The following is a 20,101-nucleotide window of genomic DNA, read 5'->3' on the forward strand; positions in this document are numbered from 1 at the left end:
TAGCATAATTACAGCACCTACTTCCAGTTTTAGCTGATATGTATATGATGACTGTGAGCTTTCTGGGCATTTTTGGTGTTAATATTGTCAACATAAGAGATCAACAGTATCATAGGTACTCCTACGTCCCGCCCCCTTTCCTTTATACTTTTGGGACATTCCGTCCCGTGGGATGGGACCGGAGCGCTTTTTGTAAAAAAGCATCTGTTTTAGCTCTGTTGAGGCTTTCTGTACCAAACCACGGTTTGAGGCCCCTCTCGGGGGAGCTATTAAGACCAGACTCTGTTCCGAGGTTCCTCTTAACAAGGCTAAGGTGTGTACCAACAGAACTTAGAGGCCTGTTAAGGTCTTGTCTGTGAGGTGGATTCCTCAACCTTCCCGCTCTCGCGGAGTCACCGGTTCTGTTGAGGGGGCACAGGGAGAGGTCGTCAATTGTAACTCATCTGTTACCGGCATTGCCGAGGTTCCTCCTTTGGAGGCTAGTACAAGGGACAGGATGTCCAGTAAACATCCAAGGCCCCATAGTACCGGCTCTGCCGAGGATCCTTGTGTCGAGGCTAAAATCTCTGTCAAGTACCCTGACCAATCTGTGGAGTCAACTGCCTCATCTACACATGTGATGCAGTTCTCCTCAGATGTTCACAAAATGGCGGGCCTTCCCGCGTGGTCTACGGTGGCCATTTTGGATTCTTCCCTCACACCCACGCTATTAACGGTGGGTGCTGGGGACCTTCTTTTCGGTGGACAACCTTTTACACGCGACAGTGTGAATCCGTTCCGCCCTTCCTATGACTGGCGTGCTCGGATGCCACTAACACATTCGGTCTCGCTTCCTCCTACATCGTCCCCATTGGTCTATGTAGACCCAGTTGGTGGCGGGCCCTCTTGCAGCCCTCCTCACTGCGTTTGTGGGGTTATGCTGCTCATGAGAGGCCTCTGCCCACTCCAGCGCCTAAGGTCTCGGCAGAGGATGCCTTTTTTGGGAAATTTCATAGTCTAATGAACTCTGATCCCATGAGGGAGTACTTTAAGGGCCTCTTTAGGGAAATCTGCCCTCAGACTCTGTTGCCTGCCCCGACAGTTCCTGTCACAGCGCCTGTCGCCCCGGCAGCAGCACCTCCTGTGCATCCCGGTCCTCCTCCGGCTCTTCCGCCTCTACCTCCCTTGTCACCAGTGGACAAGCACCAGCAGAGCGTGATGTCAATCTGATGCCAGTCGCGTCGCAGCCGGGGGATCCGGATGCTCTAGACGACCCTTTGGCAGATCAGGACAGTGAGGACCAGCCCCGCTCTGCCCGAGCATTTCATGACCGGGTACTGGACATGATGTCACTCCTTGACATACCAGTGCCTGAGGCACCCGCTCCGCAGGAAGGGGTGCTTTCAGGAGCGCTAACCTTGTCTCCACAGGAGTGCACCGGCCTGTTCCTTCAGAGGGACATCCTGGCCTAGGCCCGCAAGGTCTGGGATAAACCCCACAATGGGATGCACGTAAATAAAAGGATTGACGCCTGTTATAGGCTTCACATCTCCAAGGAAGTAGCCTTGGCGTCATGCCCGCTCCCGTCCTCGACGGTGGTAGCGGCCGCCACTCTGCAATCCAAGCCGGCCTCTGCGACTTCCGCAGCTGCGGCTAAAATTCTGTCCAAGGAGGACAAATTGCTCGATTCCTTGGGCAAGAAGATATTTGCCAATTCGGAGCTGCAATTGCGTCAGGCTAACTTAGAGCTCATCCTGGCGGCGGCGAATATGAAACTGTGGAGAATTTTGGCTGACTTCCAGCAGTTCATTCCTGTTGACAGGTTAGAAGACTTTAAAGGCAGCTTGTCAGATGCCAGGGTGTTGGCGCAGGATATGCTGGAGGCTGCTGCGCACCCTGTTGACACCTCAGCTCGTGGCCTCATGCTGGGGGTGGACACCTCTCGTCAGGCTTGGCTTCATGCAACAAAGTTTTCGAAGGAGGTCCACGATAAAGTTCTGGACCTGCCTTTTGATTGCAAAGAGTTGTTTCATTCTTCAACGGATGACGAGCTCACCAAGACTAAGGCAAGCACGCAAACTGCCAAGTCGCTGTTCATGAAGGCCCTAGTCAAAGCTCTGAGATCTGGGTCCCTATCTCGATCCTCTTCAGGCTTCAGAGGGTTCCAAAACAGCAGGTCGCGCAGGACTGATGCTCTGCCGGGTAACTCCTGCCAGAGGCAGCAACGTGACCGGTTTTTCTCTCGGTCGTCAGCCTCCTCTTCAGGGACAGGTAGTCTCTCAGCCGAAAAGTCTGCAAAATATTTTTTGGCACTCGCACGAGACTCCGGTGGAGGCATGGCAAATCATCACCGACGACCAGTGGGTTTTGTCCATCACTCGGGCAGGCTTCCGCTTGCCCCTCCCCCACCCTTCAATCCTCCCTTTCAGCAGTCGGGGATGCCCTACCTCAGAGCTGAGGTCCAGAAGCTTCTAGTTCTTGTAGAACCTGTTCCCCCTAGTGGAACGAGTGGAGGGCTTCTACTCTCATCTGTTTACGGTGCCAAAACCCAACCACGCTGGCCTGCGCACCATTCTAGACCTTTCCCAGTTCAACCTTTCTCTCCCCCAAGAGGAATTCAAGATGATTACACCCTGCCAAATAAAGTCCTCTCTTCAGAAGGGCGACTGGCTCAGCGTTGTGGACCTTCAGTATGCTTATATGCATATCCTGATTTGGAGCCTGCATCGGAAATATCAGCGATTCTCCCTGCGAGAGGAGCACTACCAGTTTCGAGTGCTCCCTTTTGGTCTCAGCTCGGCGCTGCGTGTCTTCACGCAGATGATGTCCGTCATCGTGACTTTTTTAAGGCTACAGGGTATTCATATTTGGACGACTGGCTTCTGCGCAGTCCTTGTCCGTTGAAAGCCTCAAGCAATCTTCAGTCTCTCCTTCAGCTCCTGTTCAATCTTGGGCTGTCAGTAAACTGGCAGAAATCCTCCATGATGATCTCTCCGGACCTAATATTCCTGGGTTTTCGCTGGAACACGATCGACTGCAGAGTGTACTTAACGGTGGACAGGATGGCGGATCTGTTAACCACGTGTCAAGTCTTCATTCAGTCGGAAAGCATGTTCGCCTGGTGGTTCCAGAGGCTTCTGGGGCTCATGGCCTCGTGCGTGCTTGCTCTTCCCCTTGCGTGTCTCAAGATGTGACTTACGCAGTTGGCTCTTCAGAGCTCCTGGCTTCAGGCAGTGGATCCGGACACCAAAATGGTTGTGGTTCCGCCCTGCATGATGACAGATCTCCTATGGTGGGCTTCTTCCAGCAATCTGTCGGTGGGTGCACCTTTTCAGAAGCCCTCCCCTCGCGCGACCATTACGACGGACTCCTCCCTGATCGGTTGGGTCGCGAAGATTGATCTTCTTCAGGTTGTCAACCTATGGTCGCCGCAAGAAAGACAATTTTGCATAAATTATGTGGAGCTCCTGGCGATTTTCCTGGCGCTCAAAGCTTTCAAGCCAGGGATTGTGAACAAGGTGGTCCGCATATGCACGGACAATGTGGTATCCATGTTTTACGTCAACAAGTAGGGGGGGTACCAGGTCACCTCCCCTTGTAGATCTAGCCATTCAGATTTAGCAATGGGCCATTCACCACAGTGTTTGGCTGTAGGAGGTTCACATTCCGGACCAGCTGAATCTAACGGCAGTCTCTCTCAGCCGGCGAGCGGTGGTCAGCTATGAGTGGGATCCTCTCTGACCTTTTTTGCCATTTCGGCACTCCATATGTGCACCTCTTTGCAATGTCATCAAACAGGAAACTTCCTCTTTATTCTTCCAGCAACGGGCTCTGAGCTTCTTCCCTGGGGGATGGTCTCGAGATTCCGTGGCACAATATTAGGGCCTACGTCTTCCCACCTCTTCCTCTGATTCACCGGGTGCTATGCAAGCTCAGGAACACGTCGAATTGCACTCTCCTGTTCATAGCCCTGTGGTGGCCAGCCAGTTTCTGGTTTTCGTAGCTTCAGCACCTGTTCGTCTGCTCACCGATCAGGCTTCCGCTGATTCCCAGCCTGCTTCACCAGAGTGATCAGCAGATGTGGCACCCACCCCCACAATCATTCGGCTTGGCGGCCATGTGCCAGAGTTCAAATCTTTAGAAAGATTACATTTGTCCGTGGAAAATATGCGTATCATCCAGGCGGCTAGAAAACCTTCAACCAGGTCTCAGTATAGGAGCAAATGGCTCCTTTCTGTCGCTGATGTTTAGCAAAAAAGCTAGACCCCAGAGAAGCTGCCATTGACACAGCGCTGTCCTTCATTTCTCATCTGACAGCGTCAGGCATGCATGTTTTGTCTTGCAGGACTTATTTGTCGGCTATTGCCGCTTACCTGTCTTCGGACTCTTGCTCTTTTTCTTTGACAAACCCTGTCATTAAAAGGCACTTTGCAGGTCTATTACATCTGTATCCACCTGTGCGTAACCCGCATCCTAAGTCGGATCTGAATGTGGTTCTTACTGCTTTATGCCATAAACCCTTTAGGCCAATGGCTACAGTGGATTTGGAATTCCTTTCCTGGAAAATGGCTTTTCTGATTGCGGTGACTTCGGCAAGGCGTGTAAGTGAGCTTCAGGCCTTGTCGGTAGAACATCCATTCCTCACCTTTCACAAGGATAAGGTTGTCCTTCGGACCAATCCTTCTTTCCTTCCAAATGAGGTATTCGATTTTCATTTGAACCAGTCTATTTCCTTACCAGTTTTCTTTCCAGAACCGGCCTCAGATGCCGAGAGGGTTCTGCATAATTTGGACGTAAAGCAAGCTCTCTTAAGTTTTATTTGGACAGAACATCTAATCTTCGGAGCTCTTCCCAGCTCTTGGTGACCTTCGGTGACCCAAAAGGAAAGCCATCCTCGAAAGCAACTATCTCCCGATTGATTGCTTCCTGTACCTCTGAGGCGTATTCCATTCAGGGCCTTCATCCTCCGAAGGGAATTCATGCCCATCTGGTGCAGGGCAAGGCCGCTGCCATTGCCTTCCAAAAATATGTTCACTGAGAAACCATTGCCAAAGCAGCTACGTGGGCTTCCCCATCCGCTTTTGTGAAACATTACTGCTTATACCTGAGCTCTAGGGCTGATGCTCAGTTTGGACAAGCTGTTCTCAAAAACCTCTTTCAGTAAAGGAGTTCCATCCACTCGTTATTCTGTAAGGAGTGATTGGTAATCTCCCAAAAGTATGGAGGAAAGGGGACGGGACATAGGAGTATAACAAAGTTACTCACCGTAGTGAATACCTTACTTCTAGTCCATAATCCCCTTTCCTCCATACGGCCGCCTGCCGTCCCTTCTAATAAGTATCCTTTATTATTGCTTAAATGGTCTCAGACCTGGCAATAGAAAAGGACTGAAGGGTGAAGCGCGGGGCGAAGCTAAGGAGGGTGGGGTTACGGCCGCGTGTGGTACCCTGTGTAAAAAGAGAAGGACATATTTTCAATTTGATGCTTTTTTACAAAAAGTGCTCCAGTCCCGTCCCACAGGACAGAATGTCCCAAAAGTATGGAGGAAAGGGGACTATGGACTAGGAGTAAGGTAGTCACTACGGTGAGTAACTTTATTAGTCGTGGTCGCTCTCGAGGCGTTGCTCTATTTTTAAATACTGCCAGCCAATCTAGCGCATATGCTATAAAATAGTCAATTGTTGAATGGCACCTATGGCGCCCCGGTCTATTTGCTGGTAGCCTTGCACTTACAGATCTCACCATGCGGTCTCCGAGATGCACCAATAACATAGCTTCTGCTTTGTTTGATGACCCATCTGTCACAATCGGCAAACTTATATTCAATGCAATATCTACTTCTTTAGTTACATCCAATATCAACAATCACCAAATCTTACATTGAAATCACCCCCCACAATTGTGTAAGGGGGTTCATAGAACATTCAAAAAGCTAATCAACACTTGGGCTGTCCAAACAGTTCAGCAAGGAGGCTATATCTGGGTCCAAAAGCCTACGCTGCAAGGCGTTTTAAAATTAATTACAGATAGCACTTGTTCCATAACCTTTACAAAACGATTGACCCTTAACAATGTGTTAGGCAAGGGTTCAGATCTACATTTAATGCCAGGACAGACTTTTACATATGTGGCAAGGCCTCCAGTATTTCCCACCTTTTTTGCTCCAGATCGCTGGAACATAAAACCCAAGAAGATTTGGGAGATATGTTAGTGTGAGTTCCCAGGTCTCCTGAAAAAGTAAAACATCAAAATCAGATATGTATTCAACAAATTCAGGACCCCCAAGCTTTGATTTTAAACCAACTATGTTTCAGGGTAGCACTTTAAAACACCCTCCGACAGTGGCAGACAATATTAGACCCCCTGCTGTCGCAAATGGCTGTGTGCTGCATTGTAGGCGGGTTCCTTGGCATGAGTAGACAATTCGGCTCTCTCCAGAGAACTAAAGGGGCCATATCCATAATTTCAGCAGATTCAACACACTTTGTATTATTGGTCTTGGCGCTATGCTCCATGTGCATGACTGATCTGGCGAGATTTCCTTCTTTGATCTTTTGCACAAGAAGGGGGCCTTGTTCGTGAAGATGGCAATGTTTAGCTCCCTTATCCAGGAAGGACCTCAAGGCCAATTGATGATAGGATTACACCCTTGTTCCAAAATCTATTTCTAATACTGGCATCTGCAAACATCACTCTTACGCTACAGCAGCCACAGTACATGCAACCTGACAAAATTCGTAATAAGGGTAACATCTGGTTAGAGTACCCAAGGATGCCCAGAGGATCCCTCAACACTTTGTTTAAACTTCTCCTGTATGCCTTTTTGTTGCCATGAAAACAGCCCTTTAAAGTACAAATTAGGTTCTTCTTTCTCCAGACGTCCAGTTGATCCGCCTAGGTATTTATTCCAGTATGCTACTTTTCTGCTCCTGTAGCATCACACAAAGTTGCACTAATACCATTGCTGGTACTATTGGTGGCTCTGTTGCTATTGCTGTGACAAAGTTTAGGTTCTAAAATGATACTATCGGCTTGGTGTTTTGCTCTCTGCTCAAGCTGATTCACTGCTGCCATTTTGGGGCTATGGCCCTGTGGAGCATGTGCGACATATAGATTGTATACTTCTTTGCTTGACCCGTTTTGGATACATTTGTTTCCTTTCTTTATTGGCGCCACTACTGAGGTTCCCGGATGTACATGTGGGGGGGACACTGGCCCTCTTGTACAGCCACTACGCAACCTCCATCCCCCATTGGCACGAATTACATCAACATCATCTTGCAGGTTTGGCTAAACATGGAACACGAGCAGATCCCCTTACAGAGGAAGTTTTATTGTATCTTGTCCTACCTTGATTCACCAATTCGTTAATCAAGTTTGAACTTTTCTCTAATAAGATTTGATCTTCTATGCGTTCTTCCCTGATGGTTCCAGCTGCTTGCAGTATATCCTTTCCCATAGCGTCTAGCCTCGAAAGTCCACTCGAAACATTATCTAGGGCTTTCTTGGTGTTATTCTGCCTTTCCATTATCTCCGATAGGACCCCATTGATGCTAGCGGTATGCTGCACGTCGGGCCTGCTTTTGGAGCAACATCCAGCGACTCGCTCAGATGTTTTTGTAGACGGCCGGGTAATTTCTGGTCCTGGCCTTAAAGCAGAGCCAGTGGCATTTATACTGACATGGATGCTGCTTGCTTTTCTGAACCCCTGCACACTCTTGGAGTTCTGTTTGCAATTTTTGCCCTCTGCAGGCTCTCCATAGCCGTGCTTTTGAGGAGACCAACCACTAAGGGTTGAATCGACTGGGTTTGGCTGTTTAGCAAAACAGCTAATGAGTCATTTGGGGCAGAACCTAAACCCAGACTCTGTGTAGACGGACTGCTATCCCCCCTTTGAAGAAGCAAATTTCCCAATCATTGCGAAAAGGAGTCCAATAATTCATCCAATAATTCATCCAATTACGGCCGAGCATATCGACCATGGGATCTTGGTTTGAATTGAATCATTGAACAACAGTTGTCAGTTTTGCCAATATTTTTTGCTTTTTGGCAATCCACTACTGAGATGAATGGATGAATATAAATAGATTGCAGTTTTTGATTAGACATCTTTTAGGGTTGCCAACTTTAGGGAATCAGTATTTGTGTCATGCTAATAGTGAAAATGTAAAATCATCATCTGGGCAGTTGACTTAAGCAGTCTCATTTTGTGAGGTCAGCATTTGGAGAGGGAACTATGATTTATATTACCTCCAAAAACTCTTGTCACGTGTGTCTTATTATTGGTGGAGGTATCTCCCCTACAGTGTGGGTTGTTCTATCTAGATTGATGAAGTTGCTACTATTTTGTATTAAATATTATTCCTTTTGCTAATGTGGTAAAAGTGTGTTTGTTTTTCCAAAGTTTTGTATTGTATGTGCATTTTTTCAATTAACAAAAGTACAAATGCTTTGACTATGCCACATATTTTAAAGGTTACATGCAAGATAAATGCCCATCTTGCTTTCCAGGATCTAGGTTCCATCTGGAGGTCCTCTTATTTTTTGATGAGGATCACATGATTTACCTTGGTTCACAAGAAAAAACAGTACTCTACAAACAATATATTGCAACAGTGTGGCTAAGGAATCGGAAGCAAACTCTGTTATCAGCGTACTTAATTTTCTCTGTTACAAGTTATCAGTAAAGCAGTGTGGTGCCGTGAAACACAAGCACTCAGAGACCATGGACCTGCTTTGTCTTTCATTCTCCCTAGGACATAGGTCTGCAACTTCTCTATCTCCAGATGTTTTGGACTACAACTCCCATCAGCCCTGGCCAGCATAGTCAATGGTGGGGGACCATGGGTGTCACGGTCCAAAACAATCTGGAGATATGCATGTTGCAGACCCCTTCTCTAGGAGAAGACATTTCTGTTGTCATTGCTTTCTTTTTTTCCCACCATTCTCTCTACATCTCACTCTTGACAATGCCATTGACCTACTATGCTCACTTTCTTCTTGGTCTCTCCAGGGATGTTTCACGTTTAGTGCTGATCTTTGTACAGTCAGTGTAATCAAACGTCTTTAGTAACTCCGTAGACACTCGATATTGGCACCAACGCTAAAATAGAGTTAATCAGGAAATACTGCAAAGCATATCCTCAGACACCTGTATTAATGCTGTTCTTCTCTCACCAGCCACTCCTTGCTTTATTTAATGAACTCTGCTGAGGTAAATGACTATTTGCAAAATTACTTGCACCCTGCGGTTTCACAACCATAGCCTGGCTATTATTTCCTAGAGACATGAATAATGAGGCAAAGGACAGGGATGTGTATTAATCAATTTAAGTGTATTTGGGCGATTATCCCTTAAACGTGAAGCAAAAAATAAGATCACATTTTATTTTGGATCATCCTTTAATTGATCTGTCTAACATGAGCTGCAATATTTATTGATATAGGGATGGAAGCAATCTAAACACTGGATATTAAGAAATTGAATGTACAATGTAACAACAGGTTCTTAATAAATGCAAACTAATATTATTTGATCATTTCTTCAATATTACACAGTATCAGATCCTGCTAAGAGGATGTTGGTATGAGGTTTGTGGAGGAACTCCTGATAACTTTCCAACAGAACTTGATGGCAGAGCCCAAGCCGCTTTTTCCCAGCCTCTTCTTGCGGAGCAGAGTTTAATGTCGCAGCGATCGCCATCTTACAATACTCTTTTTGAATCGTCACCTGTAAATTCAGCATCTCAATATCCTAAGTTGTATCTCCCAGGAAGAATCATTCACATTGTAGAAGAAAGCAAAGGAGCAAGGTAAGAATATGAATGATTTGATATATATGCACACAAACACACACCTGTTTTGGGTTATTTGTTTATTCCTCACTTCCTACCCCCTGGTGTGCACTTTCTTTGTGCATTTTGCTTTTGACCGAATATTTATTAGGGGGCCGGGGGTTGGCAGCACCAAACCCCCTATGCTTATAATAACCAGATAGCCAAAGCCAAGTTAACCTAAAAAAAGCCAAGCACCAGCTAATTAATCAACTCCTCTGCTTTGGTGGCAGTATAATCGCAGCACAGGGTCATAAAGGGGTGGGGGAGTTAAACTCTGGTCTCCCCTTGAGCTATTGGGCTTTCCCGCTTGGTACATTGTGAAAAGCTTCAAGGGACCCGAAAGGCACCAATTTGAATTTAGCACCAAGGACTGTGACACTGGCCTTTACTATTGACAATTGTCTACTACATGAATTATTTTAAGGATCTGAAGGGTTATTCGCCAATGGTTATTATTTTGATACATTGTGGTAGTTTTATTTGAGATTGTAACTGAGATTGTATAAGCTATCGTGTAATTGTACCAGTTTAATGTACTTAAGAAATACACAGTGTATGTGAGCAGTCTTTGCATGTCCTTTAGTTGACTTGCTTGTAATTTGCTCGACTTTCAACTGTTTGTAGCATCAGTATCTGTTATTTTGTACATTGACAGTTTTGCACTTTGGCACCTTGGTTCACTATACCTTGCATATTTGCACATTTCTATACTCATACTTTGCATTTTGCACTTTGTATTTGTATAGTGTTATGCATCTTAAGGCTATCAAACTAACTTGTTGAAAAGGCTGATAACCACACATGTAGCAGTAACGGGGACAGCCTAATACGCTCAATAACTGGTTTTTCTTTTTTTAGTTATTTAAAATGTTTTGACTAAAGGTGAATGCTCTTTTAATAGCCAGGATGCATATAACTGTTGTTTTATATATTGGTGTATTTTATGATTATTGATTGTTGTTTGATAATAACTGAATGTATTATACATTTGTTACGTCTAAAAGGAAAGCAACATTTGATGCACTACTGGGAAAATGTTAAAAAGCGATTTAAAATGTTCCAACCAATGAATGAGGTAAATGTTTCAATTACTAAGATCAAGGAACTCTTATTTGATATCGAGGGTGGGGGAAATACCCCGGTGAAGAGAGCTACAAATTCAAATTGTAGTCTACCCAACATTAATCTGGAGATTAACTCAGTGGAGAACACTGAGCTAATCAATGACCGGGTGACTTCAGCTGGGGTAGGTGGAGATCAAGCTAAAGGGAAACCAACTGGCCTACTAAAAGAATCGCTTGACTCAGAAAAGACTGAACAAGAAGAGGGAAAAAAGCTACCTTTACCAGTGCGGAGCGTTAATAAGGAGTCCAGCAGCATGCTATGTGTAATAGAGCATCGCATGGAAATAGTAGCCAGGGGGTTCCCATTGGAAACCCCTTTAAATAGTAAACCTTTGATTGACTTTGAAACGTCCCTTGGAGATCATCTGGTAACTTGCTCCTTGATATCTACATCAAATAGAATTGTTAGAAGATTTGGAGCTGTACCAAACCCTTGAGGGCGCTCTGTTGACAGAGAGGGTATACTTGAAGAACCAAAACAAGGTTCAGGGCCTGATTCCTGCTGTCATGAACCTGCCCATAGAAATAGGACTAAGGGTATACCCACGAAGAAGGGAATACACAAGCCTAAGAAAGCTAAAATACACCTGAGTGGCATTGCTAGTGAAATGCCAAGTAGCACTAATGACTCAGGGGAACTGAGAAGCCTCAGTGAATTAGTACAACAGCTAAAAGTCAGTATCCTTGAATTAAAGAAAGACGTGAGGGATCCCTATGAGAAGCTAGGATGAACGATTGCATTGGCTAATGCTGAGGTGAAATCACCTGCTGTGGGCAAAGGTATAGGCAACTGTTCTAATAGGACTTCAGCAGGAGTAAAATATAGGCAGGAACAGGAGGGCCAGAAGGGTTAGCCTGTGAATGCAATGTATAAGGTGAGGTGGGCCGAGCCAATAGCGGATTTAATGAAAAGACGCGAGGAGGCTGGTACCATGGCTGGCCGGAATGGATAGAATCACAGTTCACCCCCCACCCCCATCATCCATGGTTTGAGGAGGCGGATATATAGACCACAAGGTCCAACAGAAGCAACATTGTGGTGGTCCGGCTGCAATGACAAGGCACATAGAATATTGGCACACAGACAGTTTCGTAGTAATGTATAATGTACCAATACTGATTCTAGGCACAATTGAGAACCACGGGGCCCTAATTAATAAAACACAACATTGGATACAGCAGAAAAAAGGTTGTCTTTCATTCATTCAAACTGATATTGTTAAATGCCTTCGGAAAGAAATGCCTGATAGTACTATGGACTATGTTCAGGTGATCCTGACTGGGGAGGACCATGTACAGGGGCTCCTATCTATAGAGCTACAAGCTTATCCACCAGAAGGGTCCCAAATTGTTCTGAAGGTTGTAGTCCCTGAAAGTTCCTTTCCCTTCAGGATTCTCCTATGCACAACTTCTCGGGTGATTCACTGTTCACCCCGGGTCCCCCTCCGCCGGGCTCGGACCCACTTTACCACAAAACCTTCAATTGATCTCCCTCCCCCGGGCTCAGACCAAATCAAAATCAAAGACTTTCGACTGTGCGGAGGATTTTGCTTGACCCGTCGCAGGACGACTTTGATTCACAATTGTTTGTTCCCTTCTTAATATGTCCCTTGCCACTTCTCAGCTGGACACCTTACAGAGACCTTCGATTGAGCAGCCATGCAGTGCCGGACCACTCTGCCAAAGGTCACAGGAGTTGACTTGTTTGGAGGGCCCATTCCAGGTCTTAACGCAGCAAGCCAGAGCACAGTTGAGGTCCACTCTATGGCTTTGATGGAGACTGTTGCCCGCGCCGAAATCCCTTCAGGATTTGTCATGGGACCTCAGTCCAAGGGGACTTCAGTCTCTGTGAGGGCTCGTAGAGGGGACACTGTTCCAAAGGGCATTTTGCCTCATACTGGGACTCGTCGTTAGGCCTATACTATGCTAATTACCGGATCTTCGCCCAAGGGTGTAGCAGGTTTCGCGCACTATTTCTCTGAACGTTAGCTCTGCAGCATCTTCAGTCTCCATCGCCGCGCCACAACTGTGGTTTACCATGGCGCAACCACCCTCCAGTGATAAGTTTGTGGCTCAGACTCGGGCCAATCACCGGGGGGTGCCTCTCTGGCGCCTTCAGATACTATAGGAGCTCCAACAAGTTTCTGTCTCTAGCATTCTAGGGTCATTGGGGCTCCCTCCCATTTCACTTAGGGTGGACTAGACAACCAGGATCAGGTGCTACGCGGTTGTGCCGTGTGTGGTGCCTCACAGCACTTGGGCCCCCAGAGGCTCCTCAGGACAGTTGACAAGTACATCTCATGACCACACCTCGAGGGAAGATCGTTTCTTTGAGAGATTTCAAGATCTCATGCATGCCAATCCCATGGGGCAGGTACCTCAAAGTCCTAATGCGGGAGGTGCTATTGCCAGTTACGCCTGAACCTACTGCTACTCCAGGGTCCTCCTATGATCCTCAAGTAACTACCACTTAATCATCGGGGTCCACAAAGATCTTGAGTTCCACTTCTTGAGCAGATCCTCTGGCTCTGCTACCACCAACGCCTTCAGTGCCACCTCCCTTGCCTCTGTTATGGCTGCAGATGCCTCCACTGCCACCAATGCCGCTACAGCCACTTCTGCCCACTGATCCTCCTCCTCCCCTACCACCTTTAGCATTTGATTTACCGGGAGACGACCCTGGGGACATGGATGGCTCTACAGATGGCATGTAGGAGGCCCCTATGTCAGCAAAGGCCTTTCATGCCCAAATTGAAGGCCTCATGCGGTACTTGGAGATTCTGGTGCCAGAAGTGCCCCAGATGGACCAACAGAGCCTGTCATCTGTGTTGTTGTTGAATTCAGCATATATCTTCAGTCTGATGTGGCAGGAAAGGCTCTCAAGCTGTGGCAAAAGCCAGCATTGGTCCTGCCAGTTTAAGAAAAAGGTGGACGTACCAAGCGCTTCCAGGTGAAAAAAGTTTTCTGATGGGGGCAGGCTCCACTCACTCGACCATCATAGCACCGGCTTCTCTTCTTGGAAGAGCACAGGATTCTTCCTCATCTTCTTCCTCCTCCTCCTCCTCCCAAAACCCACTGGGGCAGGATGGCCACGTATTGGATTGAGCCGGTAAAACATTCTACCAGAATACCTCCCTCAGTCTCAGACAAGCTAATGCAGAAGCAGTGATGGCTAAAACAAATTTGAAGTTGTGGAGGGAGCTGGTGTATTGTAGCTTTCAACTTCGGTCAGAATACCAGGCTGGTTTAGGTTCAGGTTTAGCAGAGGCTCACCAGATAGAACAGCACATGATGGAGGTATCCTACTACCATCTCAACATGGTTTGGATCATGGCTGGAGAGGCAGCTCTGCGACAGGCTCTGGTGAGGGCCACCAAATGTAAACCTGACATCCAGGAGTAAATTCTGGATTTACCCGTTAACAGGGTTACATTTTTCTGGCTGGAAACACATAAGGGACTCAACAAGAAAAAAGAAAAGTGGGCAGACAGAAAAATCGGAAATCACTACCAGTCCTCACTTAGACTTCCAACTAAGTTGGGATTGTCAGGGGAGCAGAGGCAGCCCTTTTCATGCGAAATACAAAGGAGGATTAAGTTGATTTCCTGACCAATATAATAGAGCAGAGCAGTCTCCCAGTGCCTCTCACAATGAACAGCCCAGTCCTACCCACTGAGCTGTCTTCTCTCAGCCCCTTCCAGAAACCTAAAACATCAAAATCCCAGGCGACTAGATCGCCGGCACCCCACAGGGGAGGGAGGGGGGCAAAGTCTGCCACCACTGAAAAGTTGGGAATCTATAGCAATCAGCTCATCAATACTTTCAATGGTGGGCAAGGGCTATCGTCTTCTTCAAAACATTTCTTACCCCAAGAAAAGTCCAAGATGATAACTCCTCCCTAGTACAGACCTCTTTACAGCCAGGCTGGCTGCTGTGGATCTACAGGATGATAATGTGCATGTGCCAATTTGCCCCCCTGTGACAGTTTCAGGACAATGACCCTCTCTGGGGTTGGGGGTCAGGGGGTAGGGTGAGGTGTTGCAGCGGAGGGCCCTCCCAAAAGTGATGAGTGGGAGTTGGGGGTGGAGGATTGGGGGCATAGGCCAGTTCGTGTTATCCCCTCATATGCCATGCATGCTAACAGTGGTGCCACCCTCTGTCACACAATAACTTCCAGTACTCTTTCTAGCCAGTTTTCTCTTTTCCACTTGAGTACAACAACTTCCAAACAGCACCTGGGAGCAATGACTGCAGGTAAACAGTAGAGACACTGAAATCCTCCCAAAACCACATTTTACACCAAAGTCACCAGCACAGGAGGGACATCATAAGGAACAATGAAAATCCAGACCCACAGCAAGCAGAGAGACCATCGGAGACTGCAAACAAAACAGTGCTGGAAAAGGGTGCAGAGCTTACAGGTTTTTAAAAGCTTTTCCCCTTTGTAACCTAAAGCCTGGAGAAAAGACAGGCATAGATTGTCCCACAGAGGTAGGTAAGCGCTGGGGCCAGTGTGTTTGGGGATGGGTGGGGTCTGGGGCATTAAAAGCAGGAGCCATACAGTATATAAGGGAAGTGTGGGTTGCAGTGGTGAGGTCAGGACTTGAGGTGTGGAGGTGGACTGAGAAACCAAGCAGAGGACGAACAGAGGAGCAGAGTGCTGAAGAGTTGGTGGCAGAATTGGAGCTGAATGCAGGTGAGGTATTGGTGGTGGGAGAGTGTGGTACTGCTTTGTGAGAGTGAAGCAGTGAGCGAGAGAGTGTTTGTGAGATGAAAGGTAGTAGTGAGTGAAAAGTGGGAGACAGACATTGGGCTGTGGGAGTAGTAGGAAGAGCTAGAGCGGGTGGTGCTGGAAGAGAGTAAGGATACTAGAGGGATGTAAAAGTGGGGTGCGAAAGGAAGGGTGCAGGAGAGAAGTAAAGGGGTGAGAATAGTGGGGGTGAGTGTATTAGTTAAGTTGAGAGAGAGAGAGGTTAGTAGAGAAGGGTGAACTGGGTACCATATATCTGGGAGAGTGAGAAGGGCACCTGTGGAGGAGTGAGAGATGAAAAGAGGGGGTAGTGGTAGGTGAGAAGGGGGTGTACTGAGAGGTGAGAAGAGAAGTGAGAGAGTTGTGGAGCAGGTTGTAGTGAGGGGCTGTAGTGTGATGTGGAGAGCTGTGTAGTGATAGGTGAGAACGGGTGTAGTGAGAGGGCAGAAGAGGGGTGTAGTGAGAGGTATAGGGGGAAGTTGAGAGGGACAGGAGAGGAGGAAAGTGAAGACTAGAGGAACAGAAGAGGAGAGAGAGAAAGAGAGAGGGGAAGAGACACAAGGATTGGAATGGGAGAAGGAATGTAAAGGAGAAGGTGGGAGAAAGGAAGGAGGGAGAAGACCAGGGATTAGGAGGGGGGAAGAAGCGAGTGGGGAAAAGACTGCCAGGAGCAGGGTATCAGTGTTGGCATAATCAATCTTTAATTTTCCCATTGAGAACTGGGAAAGACCTTTGCAGAGTTAGGGTACCACTGGGAAATATCTGAGGGAGTAAGACGGAGAAGGCTGCAGCTTTTAGGCCCTCACATTAGTCAGATTCTTACATGGGGGGGCCTAGTGATAGCTATCCAAACTAACCTGGGGTTGGGAATCCATGGATTAGGGAGGTCGGAGCACGAGGGAGAAGAGAGAATGACAGGCACCTATATGGCCAAATCCAAGGCAATTCCACTGCAGAGCTGACTATCTTATCTGTCAAATAAAACCCTTGAAACTACCTTTGAGATGTTGTGAATTAAGGCCATCTGTGACAAGCCCTCGCCGGTTTTACCTCCTATTCTCCATCGGAGATGACCATTTTCAATACAAGGTATTTCCCTTTGGCCTCAGGTCAGCAAGTACCCATGATCTTCACAAAGCTGATGGCCGAGGTAGCCGTTTGAGAGGGATACACATGTACCCATACTTAGATGATTGGCTGACCAGAGCAGATTCACCTGGTCAGACAATGCACCATCTACTGGACTTCGTGTTCTCCTTGGAGATTTCTGTCAAAACCAAAAAATCTACCCTTCGACCAACAGAGAATGGAGTTCATATGATTTTTATGCGTTGATGGGGAAGGTGTTTCCAACAAAAAACGAGTGGCAGATAACTTAACCTTAGTGCATCTATTCCTGACCCACAACTCAACATCCACGTGGAGGTTCCAACGTCTTCTGGGGCTCATGGCATTGCGCATGTTAGCATGCAAGGCTTTGTACGTTATGCAGCAGCTACACTTTTTGGCGCATTGGGAACAAATGAGGGTTTCCAATAGGACTGCCTCCAAGGATCCAAAACACCAGTTAATAATGGCAGTAGATTCTTCTCCCTGACTGGGGAGCTACCCTGGGAGAATTGCTATTCACAACATGTGGAGACAGCAAGAGGCGGAGGAGCACATAAGAATACTTAGAGCTGAAGGTGGTTTTCCTGGCACTTCCATCCTTTTGCTGGTTCTAAAAGACTCCAGGGTCATGATTCTCATTTACAGTGGTATTACCATGTTCTATCTCAACAAGCAAGGTGGGACGAGATTGATGAAGCTGTGTGCTCTGGCAGTGCAAATATGAAAATGGAATCTTCGGAACAACATTTGGTTCCAAGCAACCCATCTGGCAGGGGCAGACAACGAGAAAGTAGACACTCTGAGCATAATGGCCTATCGGGGGGAAATTTTTTCTAGAGTAGCAAAACCCTGTGATGATCTCTTCCCTATAGAAGCAAACCACAAATGCCAAAAGTAAGCCTCCTGAGGGGAGGGGGATCTCCTTGTGGGATGCGCTGTTGATATTTTAGGAAAACTTGTCAGTCTATGCATGTCCCTCTCTCCCTCTGATTCCAAAAGGAATGCAGATGTTTTGGAGGACACGAATATTCAAGTTCTCCTGATGGCTCCTCACTGGCTGAGGAGGCACAGGTTTTCTGATCTCCTGTATATGATATCTGGGCCACCTATTGTCTCCCGTCCCTTCCAGATCTTCACCAGCAAGTGGAGAATGTGTAGCACCCCTTCCCTTTATCGCCTTCATCGGCATGTTCGTACCTGGGAAACTAATTTACGGCCATTTCAGTTTATTTGAATTTTGATGAATCTAGTGAAGTCGTCACTAACTTCCAAGGAATAGTCTTCCCCCATGTGGCCAGGAAAGGGCAGAAACGACCTGACTTCTACCCTGGGGGTGGCTATCTGCAGGAGAACCACATGGGGGGAGATGAACCTCAGTGGGGTGAAGATGGCTCACTAGAAGACCTGTCCTACACCCCCCCCCTCCTTGTGAGGGATAAAAGTCACCAGTAATTGCCTTCCCAGCTATGTATGGCATATTGTAATATGGAACTTCCTGTTAAAAACCATAGACAAACGCATACTTGTTCCTATGCGTCTACTGGGATGAGGAAGAGGGGCCGAGTAATAAAGATCATGCCCGCCAAGAACCACACAGTGCAGGCTAGTTGTTCCAAACAGCTGGCCAATGCCAAGAACTTCAAAACACCCAACAAGCTGGGAAGATGGAGGCGCACTATACCCAAGGCCGGTTGCGAAACCAGAGGGACCCCGAGCAGACCAGAGAGCAGGCGAGATTGTGGCAGTATCGGGAGAGGAGGCTCCGAGACCAGAGGTCTGCAGTGCAGAAGTACGGGGCAAGAGACGCTCTTCTGGGAGAGCTGCTGCAGTGCAAGGACCGGCAAGCCTCCTTCTCCAGCATGCGGTCCGGCATGGATTCACATGCTCATGAATATTCCCCGTCGTCAGGCCGGGAATCCTCGGTATAGAAAAAAATCAGTATCAGTTTCGTTTCTGATCTGTCTTTCTTAGTAGTAACTAATCACTGGTCTCTGGGTCATACTGCCCCCAGCCAATGACTGTCCTCTCCCTAAGCCCCGCCTCTGGCAGCCATCCTCAGATTTTTACCGCAAGTTCAAGTGTTGGGAGTCCATGTGCTGTAGCGCTCGAGCTTTGCTGCGTTTTCGCGCTTTTTCAGGAGTTTTTTCTCATCTTTCGGTTAAATGGAGCCTCAAGCTCCACTGTTTCTACATCCGATCAACAGGGATCTGTTTCGGAGTTTTCTACGCCCCTCAAGGGTGAAGTTTTCGTCGAGTTACGCTTTTGGAGGATTCCAGAAGTTCCGAGGCCTACCCCGGACATGGCCCAGGAGAAAGGAAGTTCGACGCCCGGGAAGCTGTTCAGGACCTGCCCTGGATGCCAGCTTCAGAATGTTTTCAAGGAGGACGGGCATTCGTTATGCCTCTACTGTCTCCATGAGGACAAGACGCACACGGAGAAGGACTGTGCGCTTTGTGGGAACATGTCGGAGCGGACCATGAAGGATCGCCACCTCCGTTTCGCCAACTGGCTGGAAGGGAAGAGCCCGTCAGGCGAGAAGAAGAAAAAGAAGTCCGAGCGGTCTTCTAAATCCTGTGAGGGCGCCCCGGCGACGGGGGCCCAACAAAAGGCTAAGCACCACAAGTCCGCGGGCACCGGGAGCGGGAACGGTCGGGCTCCTTGGCTGCCAGGCAAGGTGCATCCTCCCCGGCACCATCAACCACGAGCCAACGCTCTGGCTCGGGTAAGAGGAAGTCCGAGAACCCGGCGAAGCTTCTGGAGAGGCCCTGGCCGATCTCGAAGATTCCGGCAGAGGGGGAGCGAGGCTCGGACCCTCCCCCCAAGGTGAAGGCCCCAGGCGTCCAGAAGGTGACGATGGCCTGAATTCACCCTGCTAAGACCTCGATTGAGGATGTCGCCGCGGCCCTGGCTCAGCCTGTGGAGGCGCCCTCAGGACCCAGAGTCTCCCTGCCACCGCGGAGGGAGTCGTCTTTCAGGCCCATTGAGAAGACCCCCACGAAGTCCTTGTTGGAAAAGGTGGAGGAGGGGCTGGTGGCCATCGTGGATACGGACACGACCTCTGAAGAAGAGCTCATCGAAGTCGTGGAAGAGGCCCAGCCCATCGGGAGGGATCCTGACGAGGGCGACGAGGGGAGCGACGGTGTCGCCGACAAGGCTCCTCAAGAGCCCTCGCGCCCGTCGTTTCCGGCGCCGCAGGACACTTCGGCGGCCATTTTGTCAGCGGTTCAGTCCTTATGCTCGGAGATAAGGACAAGGTTGCCCCTTCCCCCGACGGAGGTACCTCGAGTTTCAGAAGAAGTGCC

At 48.0% G+C, this 20,101-nt stretch overlaps 1 protein-coding gene across 2 annotated transcripts in view; it reads left to right on the forward strand.

Moving 5' to 3' along the window:
- The window catches only part of DAGLB (diacylglycerol lipase beta), a 948,044-nt gene that overhangs the window by 904,137 nt on the left and 23,806 nt on the right, over positions 1-20,101 (forward strand). For both annotated transcript variants that reach the window (XM_069645622.1, XM_069645623.1), the window contains exon 14: positions 9,538-9,791. In XM_069645622.1, the coding sequence (XP_069501723.1) occupies positions 9,538-9,791 (254 nt within the window). The remainder of the gene's footprint in view (positions 1-9,537; positions 9,792-20,101) is intronic.

The sequence above is a fragment of the Ambystoma mexicanum genome, chromosome 2p (genome assembly GCF_040938575.1).
Source record: "Ambystoma mexicanum isolate Mex_15411 chromosome 2p, UKY_AmexF1_1, whole genome shotgun sequence".
Classification (NCBI taxonomy): domain Eukaryota; kingdom Metazoa; phylum Chordata; class Amphibia; order Caudata; family Ambystomatidae; genus Ambystoma; species Ambystoma mexicanum.